General features: G+C 42.8%; 1 protein-coding gene across 3 annotated transcripts in view; it reads left to right on the top strand.

The window, feature by feature from the left end:
* The window catches only part of LOC120047092 (ubiquitin carboxyl-terminal hydrolase 10-like), a 37,043-nt gene that overhangs the window by 7,150 nt on the left and 11,034 nt on the right, over positions 1-18,859 (top strand). For 2 of the 3 annotated variants that reach the window (XM_038992636.1, XM_038992646.1), the window contains exons 2-14: positions 4,546-4,614; positions 6,154-6,199; positions 6,583-6,642; positions 7,581-8,867; positions 12,299-12,390; positions 12,513-12,622; positions 12,859-12,917; positions 13,012-13,115; positions 14,748-14,847; positions 15,062-15,239; positions 16,400-16,565; positions 17,475-17,619; positions 18,628-18,693. In XM_038992636.1, coding sequence (XP_038848564.1) covers positions 4,546-4,614; positions 6,154-6,199; positions 6,583-6,642; positions 7,581-8,867; positions 12,299-12,390; positions 12,513-12,622; positions 12,859-12,917; positions 13,012-13,115; positions 14,748-14,847; positions 15,062-15,239; positions 16,400-16,565; positions 17,475-17,619; positions 18,628-18,693 — 2,482 coding nt within the window. The remainder of the gene's footprint in view (positions 1-4,545; positions 4,615-6,153; positions 6,200-6,582; positions 6,643-7,580; positions 8,868-12,298; positions 12,391-12,512; positions 12,623-12,858; positions 12,918-13,011; positions 13,116-14,747; positions 14,848-15,061; positions 15,240-16,399; positions 16,566-17,474; positions 17,620-18,627; positions 18,694-18,859) is intronic. The other variant, XM_038992642.1, reaches the window with a different exon arrangement.

The raw sequence follows: 18,859 nt of genomic DNA, 5'->3' as shown, positions 1-18,859 counted from the left end.
GTGTTAGTAAAAAAAAACAAAAAAAAACAACGGAATGGGATATGGTTAATTTCCAAGCATGATCTGATATGTTGGTGGCCTTTATTTTTTTGAATGGTGAGCTCCTGATTCAAAATTATGGAAATGGATCATGAGGCTCTGAGTTGCATGGCTGGTTAGGCATTTTCCTGAACAGCAGGTTGGAGCAGTGTTTAGAGAGCAGAGCTGCCTCCCATTTGTCTTACCCTTGAAAGGTCCTGCAACACCATGGCCTCAGAGAATCCAATCAGCTGTTGGTAGTGTTTGAATGTCATCGCCCTGTATTAAAATGTCTCCTACGTGAATAAATTATAGTGTTCTTCTCTGTCATTTCTCTGCTCAGTGTTTAGTTAACGTTTTTTCAGTTCTTGGGCATCACTCACACTCATCATACTTAACTTTTCTTCATAAGAATGTAATACGCAAGCCCCGGCATGCATCATCGGTTTATTCAAAACGTGTTTGACCTTATTTGTAGTGTTGCATATTCATGGTATGCCAAGTTTGCTAATAGTGACTCTTTGCATTCCAATTTGTGAGGCCGGGCTGGCTGAGTCCCAGTCCAATAGGGAACACTGGGTAGTAGTGATGATGAGGGAGTCCCAGTCCTTGTAGGTATAGGGGGTTGTGGATTGTTATTCTATGCCTCAGGTGGGAGTTGGTAGTGTCTGGTAACTTGAAATTCCAGTGGAACATCTTGTGTGACTGGCTCTTGTTTGACATATGTTCTAATACACCCCCACTCCTCTAAGCCATCCACTTCCTTAAAGCTGTCTTCCTCATAAAGCAAACTTTGGATGTGTTTTTGTTCATTGTTAAGCAGAAGCCTCATTGAATGCTATCTGCAATATATGATTATCATTCTACTCTATTGACGTAAAGTATACTAACATTAGAAATGAGCATGTGTTCAGTTTCTCTAGTTTAGCTCCTTTTATCAGCGACAATGTCATCATTGTGCTTTATATTTCATATGGATCCCACCTTAGAATGTAAGCCCCACCCCCTGCTCCCTGATCTGTAACCACATTCATTAAAAGTGTGTGTGGGTGCATGCTGTCTCACTGGAGCATGTTGAAGTAATACAGATGGCCATTTTGTGGTAATCCTCAATCCAAACGAACAGCGAGGGAAGCTTAGTGTGGTACGTGTGGCACGCCTGTAGAAAGAGGCAAAGGGACATTCTTTCTGTTGTGATTGTATTAGCTGTCCTGAGGCCGTTGGATTATAGCTGGCTGTTTATCGCTTGTAGTGCCATTTCAGCAATGTTGGGCCCTCATTTGCAAAGAGTTACATATGCTTGAACTGCACTTTCTTTTCTCTGTGCCTCCCTTTTCATGTCCCACAGTTAAATCCGCTGGGAGGATTCTGTGTGGTTAGCAAGCTTGTTTCAACTTTTTTCTTTACTGCTCCATATCATTGGACACCTTCCCCTCACCATGCACCACCAACACTTGTTTTGTTTAGAAATGATTTTTTATTTGTTGCCTAATGAAAGACTTCAAGAATGTATTTTCAGGCTGTAATGTTATGCAGATATGTTTTTGGCCCCTGCTATTCTGTAATGAGCCAAACCAAGAAAAGTCGCCAGGCGATTGAAGGACCAATTCACCCCACTGTGCAGCAAGTGCAAGAGACCTTCAATTACGCAGTGCGACTGGGATTAAGATAATTATAGCCAGCATGGGGAAGGCAGGTTATTTTTACAAAGTAGTGTATAGCTGTGGCCAGCACGTGGCTGGCTAGAGTACTATCCCACTGTTAGTGTCTGGTCTGGAGGGGGATTGCCTTGTCAGGTTTGTACCGACATTTTAATGCCTTCCCTAAAGATTCCCGTTTAGATGAACACACATTGATTGGCCTTGGTCCAATTGGGTTACAAACTGATTGATGATGGCAGAAGGGTTTGGTGTGTATGTGTGAAATTTGTAGATTCCTATATTTATGAGTATTTGAAACCTCAGATGTGGGTCATTGAAAATTAACAAAATGGACTTCTTATTTCCGCATGGTTCTGCAAACAATAAGAATGACCACCCCACTTCCAATTATTAATATGGGGAATTTGGTTGTGTGAAAAGTGTTGCCAGTACTCAACTCAATTTGCTTAACCTCTCTGGGATATGTGGGATGGTAGCGTCCCACCTCGCCAACAGCCAGTGAAATTGCAGGGCGCTAAATTCAAACAACAGAAATCTCATAATTAAAATTCCTCAAACATACATGTATTATACACCATTTTAAAGATAAACTTCTTGTTAATCCAGCCACAGTGTCTGATTTCAAAAAGGCTTTATGGCGAAAGCACACTTTGTGATTATGTTAGGTCAGCGCCTAGCCACAGAAAAACATACAGCCATTTCCAACCAAGGAGAGGTGTCACAAAAGTCAGAAATAGCGTTAAAATTAATCACTTACCTTTGATAATCTTCATCTGATGGCACTCCCAGGTCTCCATGTTAGACAATAAATGTTCGTTTTGTTCGATAAAGTTCATCTTTATGTCCAAATACCTCCTTTTTGTTCACGCGTTTAGTCCAGTAATCCAAATGCACAAGGCGCGGGCAGTCCAGACAAAGTTAAAAAAAAGTTGCATTACAGTTCATAGAAACATGTAAAACGATGTATATAATCAATCTTAGGGATGTTTTTATCATAAACCTTCAATAATATTCCAACCGGACAATTCCTTTGTCTTTAGAAATGAAAGGGAACGGAGCTCGCGCTCATGCGCCTTGTTCAAACAGCTCTTATTCTCTCCCCTTTCATAGTAGAAGCCTGAAACAATGTTCTAAAGACTGTTGACATCTAGTGGAAGCCTTAGGAAGTACGATCTGACCCCATTTACACTGTATATTGGATAGGCAATCACTTAAAAAACGAAAAACCTCAGATTTCCCACTTCCTGGTTGAATTTTTTTCTCAGGTTTTTGCCTTCCATATGAGTTCTGTTATACTCACAGAAATTATTTTAACAGTTTTGGAAACTTTAGAGTGTTTTCTATCCAAATCTACTAATTATATGCATATTCTAGCTTCTGGGCCTGAGTAGCAGGCAGTTTACTCTGGGCACCTTATTCATCCAAGCTACTCAATACCGTTCCCAAAGAAGTTAATCACATTAGTGTGGCACCTTGTGTAAAAGGTGCAGCTAGAAGGAGTAATCCCTGGACAGGGCTTGACAGAAACTTTTTTTTGTCACTTGTCCAAAACCACATGTCACTTGTCCAAAAATAGAAAAATGGTCTAACACCATTTTTACATCGTTGTATGTTACAAGGAACCACTTTGCAAAATATAATGCATTACTGTATTTTTTTTTTTCCATAGAAAAGATAATCAGACGGCAATGTTGGCAATCTCCTTATTGACGACTGCATATGCCTCAAAATAAACACTGCCCCTTTAAGGCTTTCCTGAAGGATGTTTGGCCACCTTTTGGTAGCCTATAAATTACTGCAACATTAAAATGACAACCTTGTACTTTAGTATGTCTACAGTTTAAAACACTCTGGGACAGATCCAAAATTCATAACCACTGCAGATAAAAAAAACAATGAGGCAGTAACTTTTTTGTAATCTGATAAGACAGTTTTGCTTAAAATGTTGATCAATTTTTATTTCTTCATATTATAAGCTCAATAAAAAAGACCGTTAATTATTAAATCGTTTCAAAATGTTGGCCACCTCCGCTCAGATTCAAGGTGGGTGATGTGCAGTGCGCAACATGCACGATCATTCACTCTCCTGTCTTGTGACCATTTGATCTGAACGAAGTGCTTTGAGTATGTCGACAGAATCAAGCCTTCAGACGTTAATTATCCTTCATTATATTTGTCAAACATGACTGGTGTTTAGCCTATATTTATGTAATTCTCATTAAAGTTTGGCTACATTTTCTGGCGCCTCCATGTCAACATCGGTTTGGACATGAGGCTGTAGCCAATATGCATATCACATACACTTTGTCATGTAGGCTTTTTTATTTATGTACATTATTCCCGCCTTAGAATGTGCTACATATTGGCTGAAGCCAGTGAGTCGGGTCTCTCCATTTGGCTCAGTTCTCTGGGAAGTGGGCTGCCGGGAGCCATTTTGCCATTCTAATGCTGCATGACTCGTCACTTTTCCATGTTGTCCCTTACTTTTACCCAAACCTATGGCGCAATCTGGGCAGACTGATGATAAGAAAGGCCTCTCCCAGTAGGCCTAGTCTTACCTCCAACGGGTCTGTCACAACTGTGTCAGTTCATCAGTAAGAGGTGTACTCCTCGTCTGTAAAATTCTCTGTAGACAAATGGAGGGCTAAAGCGGACTTTTTTCAAAGTGTGTTTCTCATGGGGTCTTGGATGTTTGAGCAATATTTCACACTTACGTTTTCTACACATGTTAATATTGAAGATACCATGTAATATATATATATAGTGATTTAAAGAATAATATATTGATTTTAAAAGGTTGCATGTGATTATCCTCAGTATGTTGAATCATATGTGTTTTATGTAAATATATATTTTCTCTCTGCAGTACATCTTCGGGGAGTTCAGCCCTGATGAGATCAATCAGTTCTTCGTGACTCCACGATGTTATGTTGAGGTAAGACAATGAGTTTTGAATGAAACATTTATTCACATACGTTTGCTCCAGCTCATAGCTGTTTTGACACCATATAGTCTACGGTGTTAAGTGTTGGAGTGCCGGTGGCTCTTAATGTTAACTGGGTCGTTCTTAACCTCTCTGGGATAGGTGGGAAATTAGCGTCCCACCTGGCCAAAATCCAGTGAAAATGCAGAGCACCATATTCAAATAAATTACTATAAAAATGTAACTTTCATGAAATCACACATGCAATACATAAAATTAAAGCTACACTTGTTGTGAATCCAGCCAACGTCTCAGATTTCAAAAAGGCTTTACAGCGAAAGCAAGCAATGCTATTATCTGAGGATAGCACCCCAGCAAACAAACACAGACAATCATATTTCAACCCTCCAGGCGCGACACAAAACGCAGAAATAAAGCTATAATTCATGCCTTACATTTGATGAGCTTCTTCTTTTGGCACTCCAATTTGTCCCATAAACATCACAAATGGTCCTTTTGTTCGATTAATTCCCTCGATATATATCCAAAATGTCCATTTGTTTGGCGCGTTTGATCCAGATTAACACCGGTTCCAACTCGCGCAACATGACTACAAAATTTCTCATAAGTTACCTGTAAGCTTTGTCCAAACATTTCAAAGTACTTTCCTAATCCAACTTTAGGTATTTTTTTACGTAAATAATCGATCAAATTTAAGACGGGATATACTGTGTTCAATACCGGAGGAAAACAAAGTGGAGAGTGCTTTTCAGGTCACACGCCTCTATCAAAGAGTACACGTCTCTCAAGCCTCGTTCTGAACAGTGCTACTTCTTAATTTCTCAAAGGAAAAACCTCAACCAATTTCTAAAGACTGTTGACATCCAGTGGAAGCAACAGGAACTGCAAGAAAGTCCCTTAGAAATCTGGATTCCCAATGAAAACCCATTGAAAAGAGAGTGACCTCCAAAACAAAATGTCTGAATGGTTTGTCCTCGGGGTTTTGCCTGCCAAATAAGTTCTGTTATACTCACAGACATGATTCAAACAGTTTTGGAAACGTCAGAGTGTTTTCTATCCAATTCTACTAATAATATGCATATCTTAGCTTCTGGGCCTGAGTAGCAGGCAGTTTACTCTGGGCACGCGTTTCATCCGAACGTGAACATACTGCCCCTAGCCCGAAGAGGTTTTAAGAATGGCCTTTTGGAAGCTCATTAACACCAAAACCGTTGAGTTTATAGATTTAGCCCAGTGTGTTTATTTACTCTGTCATTGTCTAAAACACAAGACAATGGTTTACTGCTCATGTTCTCAGTTTAGTGAGTGTGCACAATATAAGACAGCACAAAATAACATGTTTTTATCACCAATACTGTCATCTACCCCCCTCCAAAGTACACATTACACATATGTGATTCATTGATAAGCAGGAAGGCCCAGACTGACAACAGTCGTGGTCTGAGGTTAACGCTATGTTTGATTATTTACTTTAACTAGAAAGTGTCTTTTTAATTTGTAATCTAATCTCATCTCTCTGCTCTTTGACAGCTTCCCCCCTTCAATGACAAAGTCTCCTGCGTCAGTCAGTCTTCAGGTAAGAACGTCTACTGGATTGCTCTAATTTATTTAAGTTTGTCTTGTAGACAATCCGAACGTCTTCCGCATGAGGCCGGCCAGTGCTCTCTGGGTTGACCTCACTCTTTCCCCCACATGATGTAATGGTTATGACCAAAGTCAAACATACGCCCGTCTGTGCTAGTTGGATCCAGACCTACCTGACTGAACTGCATGTAAGAGAGTGACAGATGAAGTCTTAATTGACATTGTTTTAATATAAGATTTTACTTGTAAAAAATATGTCCAAACATACCTGCAGAACAGGGATTTTGGAGCGACCAAGTTACAAAAGTCTGTCAACCATACCCCTCCCCTGCTCATAACACTTGATTTTTACTCTGATTTGTATGAATTATTCAGGAAGTTACTGCACTCCTGCTGTGCCTTACATTACGGAGTCTATGAGACGGCAGGTTTGCGGTGAGTTTTGGGTCCGACACTCTGTGCTTATTACTTGTTGCTGAAGCACTCAAACCCAGGTCTTAAAAACTGGTGGCTTTCTAAACCTTGCCCCTATTTACTCTCATTCTTGTCCGTACGATCTGTGAGGCTTTGCATGCTTAGATGCCGTTAAATATCTCCTCTCTATTGCATTAAACACATGGCACCGCAGCAGTGCTTTAAGTTGACTTGTGATTGATTTGAATACCCCCTCACTTAACTGGATGGATTGAGAAAACCCTTTTTTATTGGACTTATAAGGGCATAGTAATGGTCTTATATGGAAGCTAACAATTACAATAGGTATTTTGTTTTGCTAGGGTTTATCACTCTCAATTCATCATTATGACTCTGGAATGAAATCCCTTTGGTAAAAACACTAACAAAGGACACTCTAATCCACAGAGAAGAGCGAATCTCGACCGTACTCTCTAACCATACCTTACATTCCCCCTTAGGGTTTCCGGTGGCTGGTTTGTATGGATGACCAGTCGTGTCTTATATAGCCCGGCCGTACCATTTTCAGTGTTGGGATGATCTGAATTTACTAACGTTTTCCTCATGTTCACCTTCAGCTGTTTCTCTCACTGCCTATCATCTTTCAATTTGAAATGTTAGCAACTTGTTAAATCTAATCGATATTGAACTTACTGTTCATTGCTTGATTTATTTGTGTAGTACTCAAGGTCCATGTTTGATATATTCAATTAAGTTTGTGACCGTTAATAAAGTTGTAAATTGTTGTGTATTTCATGATGCCAAAATTTGTTTTGGATGCCAGATATTGGCCAAGTAGTAAGTATGAATAATTGGTCACAACAGTATTTTGTGTTGTGTGAACCTTATGAACCTTTGTCTTCAGGGCAGAAGTGTAGTGTCTTATGTTCCCAAGCTGACTGACATATCCTCCTCTGCAGGCGAAGACTACCAGCGCATTGAGTTTGGTGTGGACGAGGTGATGGACTTGGAGCCAGTGGGAGTGAAGGATCCTCTCTTCAAGGTGTCCAGCACTCTGAACCCCCAGGCTCCAGAGTTCATCCTGGGATGCCAGCCGTCTCAGAAGGTCCCGCAGACAGCCACAGCCCTCTCTCCGGCAGCAGACGTCCCAGACGGAGCACAATACAACTCACTGGACGGACCCGACAGCCCGGACGGACCTGATGGCCCAGACTCTGAGCCCTCCGCCATGGACAGCAACCAGAACTGCCAGGATGGGGACGGGGGCCCGGGCAGCCTGGGCCAGCGTGAGAAGAAAAAAAAGAAAAAGCGCCCACCAGGATACTACAACTACTTGGAGGGCTCAGGTCCCAATAGCGGTGGCATGGGTGTGGACGGGCCTCCTGGAAAGGGGTTGGTGAATGGACACGCTCTTAGTGGCCCTCACCTCGGGTCGCAGGACATGGTTGGTAAGGCGTTGTCAGGGGGTGAACTTTCCACCTCAGCCCCTGTCGCTACAGCAGCAGCGACGGATGCGTCGGCTGCTGTGAATCAGAGGACTTGTGATAGCCCTGATGAATCGTCTTTGGACTTCATGAGTGGAGCCGCCTCTTTATCAGATGGTAAAGACGTGGCCTCCTCCTCCTCCTCCTCTTCTTCCTCCTCCTCTCAGAGCAGTGGGGTGGCAGAGGGAGGCAGAACTGCAGAGCAGCAGCCTGAGAACATGGCTCCAGGGAGCCCTGAACTGCTGGGCAGCGGTGGGCACAGCCCCTGCCCCACCTCCCCTCCTCCCCCCTCGGTTGCTATGGCCAGCCACCCTGCCACCATTGCTACTGCTACTACTGAAGAAGGGGAGGAAATTAGGGACAGTGGGGTGGCTAATGGGCTGGCTGAGCCCCATGCTGGCATCAGTGCAGACAGACACAAGGAGGCCTCTGAGGCATTGGAGCAGCCCCAGCAGCAGTCCCCAGCTCCCTCAGTGGAGACTGCTTCCTCCCCAGACTCTGAGGCCCAGCCGGCGGTGGCAGAGCAGCCTAAGTCGCCTGCCTCTCCGGCTGCGCCCGCTGCCAACCCCCTCAAATCCTGGGCTAGCCTCTTCCACAACTCCAAGCCTCTGCCTGGAAGCCCTCAGGCCTATGTGGAGGTGAAGAATGTGGTGGAGGTAGTGGCTCCCTCCCTGGCTGCCGTGGAGAAGCATGAGAAGGCTGGGGAGGTGAAGGAGAGCCCTGTCCATGTATCAGAGGATCCCATGGCCCCTAAACTTGCAGGTAGTGTACTCACAGATAGCCCCATAGTGTGAGGAAGAAGAGCTCACAGGTTAACCCTTATGTCCTTTGGAGTGTGTTAGGGCTGTCTTGACCAAAAAAAAAATATAAATATAAATCATGGTTGACCGAAAGTCATGTTCTTTCAACCAATCCATTGGTCTAAATTTTTTACGTTTATTTTTCCATATATAGACACACCATGTTTTAATAAAATTAACTATATATGCATAGATAGTTAATTTTATCTGATGCTTTAAGCTCAAGGGAGCCAGAAGACAAAAATCTTAACCTGTCCCGAACATCCTCCTCCCGCTCCTACTGGCTTTTGCAGATTCTGCCATTACTCTCCTGAAGTTGCCAGCAATAGGCTACATAAGGAGTTGGCAACCTTTCTCATGTGGAATGCCAATTTATTTTTGTGGAACAGTTTCATTTAATTTATAACAATATCTTCGGATCTCAAAATCATTGTCATGTGGTTAATCAAAAATCTAAATGAAAATGATACAAACCTAAAAGTAACTATGTAAAAATAGCCTATAAAGCCAACAAATGAAAACAATGCATCCAACAGGTAGAAAATATCCTGATTTTTTAAAATCACATTGGCTACGCATGGCTTGTCTGTAACGAACTTGAAATGTTGCATCAGCTATTAACTTGAGTCCAGCCTGAAGCTCCTTGCAACATTGTATAAAATATTCTGGTCCCTCAGTTTCCCGTGCCAGTGAACTCTGGACACACAGCTGTAGGCTATTTGTGCTAGGGATAAGAAGTAATCAGGTAGGCCTATTTTATGACGGATCCGAGCATGACATTTATAATTTTCAAATACATTGAGGAATCATTGTCATTCTCAATGGATGTAAAAACAGACTGTTTGCTTGCTGTTTGAGGTGAAGAAATCATTACTTTGAGAAGCTCCACGACTCGTTATTGGTGGTGCGTTAAGACGATCAGAAATACTATCAGATCCCCAAATGGGCACATTTATATTCCTACATTTGCGCGCAGGCCAGGTAACCTATAGGCCTACTTCTATGCATAATCAGGTGCGCATCCTTTCTCAACATTGACAGGAGCGCTCCAAACAAAAGACAATGACTAAATTGACAACTCGTAAATGGAATGAAATAAACCAAAACTGGTTTCTCACAGGTGTAGCATAGGTTGTGCGCTCTGCAAATAACCTGTCCACTCTGACAGTGAAAACGGTAAAAGACTGGAATAATAATAATAGTGAATGCATAAAGACTTTACTGTAACCAAACAAACATTATAGATTAGAAATTATAGGAATTAGCCGTGTGTGGACTACTGGTGATATATGTAATGGGGAATTGATAGACACTAACAATCAAAAGCAAACGATTCACACAATGAAGTTATGAAACAATGAATGTGCACAAATTAGCGGGAGAGAGCGCATTATGGAGAGAGACGTGCATTGTGCCGCCACACTCGCCTTCTTGGACTGTGCTATCCCCGCGGCCTCCGCAATGGATTAGTCTCGGCCTCCGCAATGGATTAGTTCACTGAGATGGCCGCGAATAAGACGGGTGTCTCGTGTGCCATATATTTGCTTCTGCTCGACTAAAACAAATCTCGGTTGACCAACAGCCTATCGACCAAACGATTGACCAGTCGAATAATTGTGGTCAGCCCTAGTGTGTTGACAAAATTATACCCATTGATTATTATGATAGTAATTAATTTGTGCACGTTAAATGTTCTGTATGCATGTGCTGAAGTTCAGCCTACCGTCCACTTGGTGTCAACATTGGGACATTTAGTTAGACTGATACACATGAGCACTAGATGGTGCTAACACTCAATGCTTGGTAAGGCCCAGATTGCTATGACACATCTCCATGACATGCTTTACCTCACCACCCTATTTTCCCCAATAATGCCCCAATGAATGGAGCTGGGGAATGAATGGCAGGCCATGTGAGCCCAGGGAGACTCCCATGTAGCCAACTGGCCTTGCTGGCGTCAAAGAGAGTCATTGTATATAGCAGTAATACTAATACATGTTGAAAGCCTTTATTCCAAACTGCATTCATGAGAATACAGGCAGAGGGTGGGCTGGAGCTACAGCTTTACCAATAATGTATGAGCAGCACTAATTAAGTCCATTACCATGACATCAACCTTATGGATTTTCAGATGCAGTAGACTAGAGCAGGATAGATCTCTGACCTCACCCCTTTCTCCTAACACACACACACAGAATATAAAAGAAAATTGCAAGGCTGCATAATGAGTTGATCTTGTAAGCTGCCTAATTAAAGGGGATATGTAGGATCATATCCTGACTACTCACTTCCCAACAACAGCCTCCAGGTGTTGGGACCACACAGGGTACACTGGCGGTTTTAAACAGCCTGTGACAGAGAGGATTGCCATGTCTGGGTAATGTGTGGTTATTGTCTTGATGGGATTATTGCTTGTCACTCAGTGCTATGACCCTGGACTTCCTCAGGCCTCATGGATATAGTCCTGTGTCTGGAGGAAATATACAGAGAGGCCTTATCTCAGTGGGTTACTTAAGCCTCTTTGTAAACTGTGGTTGACACTGCATTTTTGTCATCCTTTTAGTAAACTGGGATTTTTCATCTATTCGGCACCCTTGTGAAGTATTTATGAGAGAGGGGTTCTGGGCAGCCTAATGTGCTTCTGTCTAGGTAAACCTGATGGTTTCCTGTGCTCAACGGCTGTAAATAATTCAACCAGGCTCCACGTGGTTTCTTTCACTGTCCAGTAGAAAGGCTTATTTTGTACCCACAATACAGTGCTCAGACTTTCGCGCTCCTGTCAGGAAATGAACAGGAGGATGAACAGGATGCTATTTATAGGACCCTGGTGTCACTGCTACCACGTCTCATTTTGATTTCCAACCCTGTATACTATCTGATCTCTGGACTGGATTTTATCTGGAGTGTGCCTTTACTGTTTAGCCAAACTATATTTCTCTTTTCCTGGAATGACTGTTTCACTTTTAGCAAACCTGTTATCTATAAAAACCATGTTTCTGTAATTTGGAGGTTGTTCATAATATGCTATGTACGTAGGCGGAACTATAAAAAAAAATGGCTATTTTTAACCCATTGTTTTTACATTGATTATGTGCTATTGTTTTATGATATTTTCTATGTTGGAATGTCTGTCCACGTTACCATGGAAGCTGTGTTGTCAGTGACTGTCTTCCTTCCTAGGCGTGGCACAGTATCTCCTTGTTCTGACAAAACAGCCTTGTGTGCCACTGTCATGATGCAGAGTTGGTAGAAGGGACACAGTCTATATAGCACAGTATGGAGTAAATGGATATTTTTTTTTTGCCTGAGATTTACAAACTAACTTCTATTTTAACTTTTGGATTTAGTAAGGGATGTGTGTTCAAAATCATGTGTACTTGTTTGAATCCCCAGAACTAATTGAGAATGTGAAGTTGATACACAAACCAGTGTCTTTGCAACCAAGAGGACTGATCAACAAGGGAAACTGGTGCTATATCAACGCTGTATCCTTTTCTCAGCTGCATGCGAAATGCTTGAATCACACCATGTCATGCACAAAGTTACATTAAATGTCTGTATTTAGTGTTCCAATGAGGTGATTTTACCCTTGACTGCCACCCCCAAGACATTGCAGGCCCTGATTGCTTGCCCCCCCATGTATCACCTGTTTAAGTCCATTCCCCCGTTCAATGACACCCAGAGACCCTGTACTTCCACACCCATGATGGACAACTTGTAAGTAGCCTCTCTCCCTGGGAGCTGACTGGCTGTTTTTAAAAGTAAAATCTCACAATCAATGGAGGTCTTGTTTGTGTGCAAATAAGCAGCGATGACAAATTCCTGCCTGAGCTAAATTGGTAAAACTGTGTTACGAGTATTGAGAGTAGGTGTTAAATGTGTGCTCACTGCATTGGGTTGGGTGTGTACTTCCTTTGCTAATTACAACTCCCTGACCTTGTTTCTCCCTCCAGTGTAAGGCTTGTCAATGAGTTCAACAATATGCCTGTGCCATCTAAAGCCAAGCAGCAAGGTAAGCTGTCTGTCAGCATCTTTTAAAAGAGCTAGAGTTTCTTTTATTTCCTGTTGATGTTCATTTGATGTGTTTCTTGTTGCTTTTTCCGTAGCTGCTGGTGAAAAGATAATAAAAGACATTCGACCAGGTGCTCCTTTTGAACCCAACTACATTTACAGACTGCTCACCCTCATCAAGTCGAGTCTCTCGGAGAAGGTAAAGACATTGGGCATCCAGTGTATTGATTTAATTTGAACGTTTTAGAGCGGAATATTGTAACAATCTTTTTTATGTCTGCTTGTTGTCATGTTTTCCTTTGCTCCCATTTACGCACACACACCAAGCCCCTCCCTCAGCCACTCACAACAACAAAGATGAGAGATCACTTCTTCCTCTCTTGACAAGCGGCTTCAACTTCCATTTGCATTTGTGGTTTGGTCCAAGACTGGTTCATATGGATACTGAAACACATTGAGACATTATTTTACAGTAATAGAGGAAGTTAACCTTTCTAATGATACCCTTTTTATGTCTCGACTCAAGTTGCTCGCAGAGTGGACACTACTAAAACAGGAGTATCAATGAACATTGGTTCTGGAAAATGAATGCTCAGCATTTTAGCCAAAGACTGTTATACTACATGTCTATTCTGTGTTTTATAAATGTGCAATAAGCATAAAACACAAATATAAGGAATTCTAATTCTGAGAAATAAGGTAGGCTGCATGATTTCAACATGTGGACCGGCTAGCATGCTTTTCAGACAGCTGGAGACAGACAAAATGGTGTGTTCATAACAATTGAACAGTTTTCCATTGTTAGCCAGCAAATAGGCCCAAGTTGGCTAAACTTGAAATCTAAAGATTAGCTGGCTACTCACTAGCGCTTGTACTTGACTGATTGAGACTTGTGTTCATTTTCTATAATGCTTGCTACAAGTTAGTCATTGGTATTGAATGTGCATTATACATGGTTCTGGTTAAATTTGCAACAAAAAGGTTATTTTCATAGACTTAAAAGCCAGATCAGTGATTATTGCAAAAAAAAGCAGGGCAAACAATTTTGATAAAATAATTAATTAGTGGGTCTTATGCTTGTGGAAGGCTTATATATTTAGCGTAGGTATAATTTCACAAGCCCTGAATTAGATTGTTGCAGACTGTTTGCACTGAATGCAGTGCATTTGACCGTTAATTGTACAACAAAGCGTATGAAGGGAAAACGTACTGAGATGTATATCTTGAATTGCCGAGAAGCTTTATAAATAATAATCAAGAGGTGATTATTTATTTTTTAGTTCGTATCGCCCGGCCCTACTATCAATAACAGCAATAAAAAATTATTTGTTCTTTACATTTCAGCCGGGTTTTATTTAGAATGTTGAACCATCCAGACATTCCACACTTTCAGGTGTTCAGGGACTAGGAGCAAATTAACTGAAACACTTTGTATCACCTGTTTCCTGACACTGGTTTTATGTCAAATTCCACATTCTCATCAGTACACTTGAGACGTTCAGTCTGTACCTGCCTGGTGGTACAGTACATGGATACATGTACAAATATCCATCTTTTGGTGCATGAGACATGCCGACTCATTACTGATTTCATAACCAGATAAGGTGCAATTAAAAAAGCTATTCCAAATGGAATGAGATAGTTAGCTCCTGACTCAGGCATTCCCTATGTGGTTTAGATTGTATCTCACCTGTGCCATGTGCACACTGATGTCCTCTCCTGAAGCTCAGTAACAGTGGACAGGACCTGTATCTGCTGGTGTTGCATTAGAGCGCAGGCTCTCTTGGCACCGTGGTCTCATTAGTGCTGATGGTTGTGCGTTCTCTGTCAGGGTCGACAGGAGGATGCGGAGGAGTACCTGGGCTTCACCCTCAACGGACTGCATGAGGAGATGCTGGCTTTGAAAAAGCTAATCTCCCCTCAGGAAGAGAGTAAGTAGTGCAGTGGTCTAAATCTGATGCATGAGGTCATACGATTATCTGTTTACACGTGCTCTCTGCTTATGAACTGAACTGATCTAGTCCCTGTTCATTTCACATCATTTCCTCCTTATGTTCTTTGGCCTCACTGCTCAAGGTGTATCTGCTCTATGATTGCCATTGGCTGTGGTTCTAAATCAGTTGTCTCTTCTCCTGTCTTGATCAGAAGCCCCCACACCCAACGGCCCAGAGTCCCAGTCAGGTGTGGATGATGCTGCTGCTGATAAGGAGGAGGGGAGCGAGGACGAATGGGAGCAAGTGGGCCCCCGAAACAAGACCTCCATTACCCGTCAAGCTGACTTTGTCCGCACCCCTATCACTGACATATTCGGAGGGCACATCCGGTAGGGTAACACCGATTACTTGTGTTGACTTGTGAGGTGTCAGGAAACTCACATATAGTTTCTTTACATGTGAGGTGTTGCTTATAATGGAAACTTATTGTTGTTCACGAAGATATAGTCAAGTCAATGTTTTGGTGGACCCAAAGCCTTTACTACTTTACTAGACACCTGACTTCTCCCAAATGAAGCCAGAGTGATGGTCAGCCGCTGAGTGTTTCTTTTCTCCCTGCCCAGAGCTTATTTTTCTTAAAGCCCAGCAGCAGAACTGTGGCACCAGTGGTGTCCTTGCCCTTCTTTTTATTGGCTGTGGCGCAGGTGCCTGGTATGACAGGAGAACTGAGAGAGTATAGTGCCATCTTTATCTGGGCCCTCTTGGGCTGGTTGCCCTGGCACCGCCTCTGGCCCCCAGCTCCAACCTCAGCTGAGAATGCCATCCCAAACAGGCCTGCCACCAGCTGGCTCTGGGCTTTCTCTGCTCCAGAAGTTCTCTTTAGAATAACAGCCATTGTGGCCCGGCCTGTGGTCGGTGGCCTGGACAGCCAGGCGTGGGGGGCACACTCTCGCAAAGAAAGAATCACAAAACAACTTTGAAAGTGTAGGACCTGTGAGGGTGTGACTGGGCCAAATGACATGCTCTCTGAGGTTCTGTTATGGCACACGCCTGGCCTGACTGGGTTACAGATCACTTCAGAGGATAATCTTTCTCTGAATCAATAGTAAAAGTAAATGGAACATAAGGGCAGACTTTCAGGAAGGTCTGGGTTGAACTATGCATACCCACTGAGTTCAGCTACAGTCATATTTTCAGCCACTCGAGCCAGGGTAATTGGTTTGGCTGAGGGGAGTCATTGGAGCAAGTTTGAAATTTATTTTCACCATTTAAAGAGATTATATGGCTGTCAGAGGGTTATGAATGTTGGTGTTGTTTTTGCCATTTGAACATTTAGGATCAGTTTCTGCCACGAAGAGGAGAATTTGAGGAAGGAGAGGAGATGATTCATGAAGGTGTTGTTTGGAGAGACGTGTAGAGAGACCATCCACTTTCCTTCAAAGCTGTGATGCTGTTTGCTGAGGTCAAGATGTCGTTGAGAGACACTCAAAACCCATTACTGTATTTCATTGTCTGAAGTGGGGTATATTTGTATTTCTGTCCCATGCAGTTCGGTGGTGTACCAGCAGAACTCTAAGGAGTCAGCCACCCTGCAGCCCTTCTTCACCCTGCAGCTGGACATCCAGTCAGAGAAGATCCGCACCGTTCAGGAGGCCCTGGAGACCCTGGTGGCACGGGAGTCAGTTCAGGGCTACACCACTAAAACCAAGCAGGAGGTAAGGGTCTTACACACAGTACACCTATGCTACTACTATCCCATTACAAGTATTGGATGTGTTTGCATATCGGTCATTTTGATTTCATGCTCAATCGCTTGTATGTTGATCCAAACTTGAATGCTGCTTTGAAAACCTCAATTGATTTCTGTTGTTTTTCTTCTGCAATCCGAAACAAGGATGTGGGCATGTTGGCAGTTAAAGTGTTTAGACAATGAAAATATTTGTTACTGTGGTGTCTCGTTTCTTTCAACGGGAGTATTTGGGATGCTCAGCAGCACTCTCTAGTACACAATGCAATCCTCCCCTTGATGGGCCCCTTCTAATGGGCTGAAGTAGTCAGACTCTGACAGATCGTCTTCCCATTGGCCTTGTTTCTGTTAATACACTGAGTGTGTTGTGCGTGTGGACTCAAAAGCATTGTTTATGCTTCATGTCCTCTGACTGCGCTGCCTGGTGAAAACACATTGTTTTAAAGCCACAGTATAAGAAGACAAATGTGCCCTGTCTGCTTCCTCTGTATGGAGACAAAACTGGTGAGGGAAACATCTGTTGAACAGCTGTAGTAGGGGCCTCAGCGTTGTGTTGTTTACCAACCTCATCAGCTTTTATTTTACAAGACAGTTGTTACAGTACCTTGATATCGTTTTAGAAGTAGCTGGTAGTTGGGGTCACAGTCTGGTTCTGACAGTGAAGGTATAAAACCCCAGTGATTCACAAGTGACTAGATCAAAGCTCACAGCAGGTTCTTAGTGTAGGCCTGTGTGACAGTGTGTGCTGGTTTTGTTCAGAGTCTAATCCCTGGGTAAATTGGGAGATCCTGTTCTGGTTTATATTAGCTGTTTGATGTGGTGCCACTGTGTCAAATAGTCCCCTGGCTCAGTTTGATAATCTCTCCTGTGTTTGCAGATTGAGATCAGCCGGAGAGTGACCCTAGAGGAGCTCCCTCCAGTGCTGGTGCTCCACCTCAAGAGATTTGTGTTTGAGAAGACTGGAGGCTGTCAGAAACTGATCAAGAACATTGATTACCCTGTAGACCTGGAGATCAGCAAAGGTACGTGAATCACAGAAAAGCTTCCACAAACCATTGGGTGAAGTCCCCACTTAAAACACATGCCCAATTATTGAATTAACTCTATTGAATGTGTGTTAAGCTCTCTGAACCCTGGGTGAGAAAGGCAATAATTCATAACACACTTCTCACACAGTCAGCATCTGATCATATTCCAGTACAGACTAGTCTTTCCACATTCTGGGTCCTAGTTAGACAGACACACACAGGTGTAGCTCACTTGTCTGACATCACTTAAACGAGGGTGCCGGCAAAATGCTGGGAGGTCACCATCAGCAGCAGGGAGAGATGATTTGTGGGTCGACCTCATACCGTGAAAGGCCTCCTCATCCAGCCCCAACACCCGACCTCACACAGCTTTACAACTCATCAGTCCTGAGCTGGCCGGCCAGCCTGCCTATGTTTACTGCTCCGCCCAGCCTACTCTACAAGTCCTGAACCAGCAGAGGTTCAGAGGAAATATTTATAGACCCCCCCCCCACACACACACACAAACACACACTCAAAAACCCCTGCCATTTTAGATTTCCCTAGCCAGGTAGGTCAACATGTCCATAATATCTGAGGGAGTTTCTATATCCATTTCTCCCATATGGGATATCTGTAACTAGTCCTAAAGGCACGTCTAGTCACTAGTCCTAAAGGCAAGTCCCAGCAGCTTGAGGATATTAGTACTGTAGCTTTACAGAATAAGCATCAGAACGTGGAGAGAATCCCTGGCTCGTTCCAATGTAAACTGGGTCCAGTGTGTTGGGTCTCCTGCAGTGTATAAATTATAAAAAGCAGGCTACATTTTATTGCCTGCCAGCATTCTGCGTACGATTTACCAAATGCTACACTGGTGTATTTTTATAGCCACCTTTATTTAGACAGGCTGGCTTTCATGGCACACAGACCCAAATAACTATAATTGATGGTGCTCTGAGGGATATCTTACACGTTTTGTTTCTCTCTGATGTGGCTGTACTTTATTAATTTGTCTCTCCTCAGATCTCCTCTCTTCAGGGGTGCGGAGCAAAATATTCAAAGGCCAAAGAACCTACAGGCTCTTTGCAGGTATGTACTGTATATATCGATTTATGATCAACTACACACATCTCCTACACCCACAGTATCACACAAACGGTCACAATCATTCAATTATATGCAGTAATAGGGCATTGGCCCTATGCTACAGGCAACAACATATATAGTCAAGCATAAGATCTATCCCAACATTAAG

Source organism: Salvelinus namaycush, chromosome 1 (assembly GCF_016432855.1).
Source record: "Salvelinus namaycush isolate Seneca chromosome 1, SaNama_1.0, whole genome shotgun sequence".
Lineage (NCBI taxonomy): Eukaryota > Metazoa > Chordata > Actinopteri > Salmoniformes > Salmonidae > Salvelinus > Salvelinus namaycush.
The sequence above is the reverse complement of the archived record's forward strand: the minus strand, read 5'-3'. Positions and strand labels throughout refer to the sequence as shown.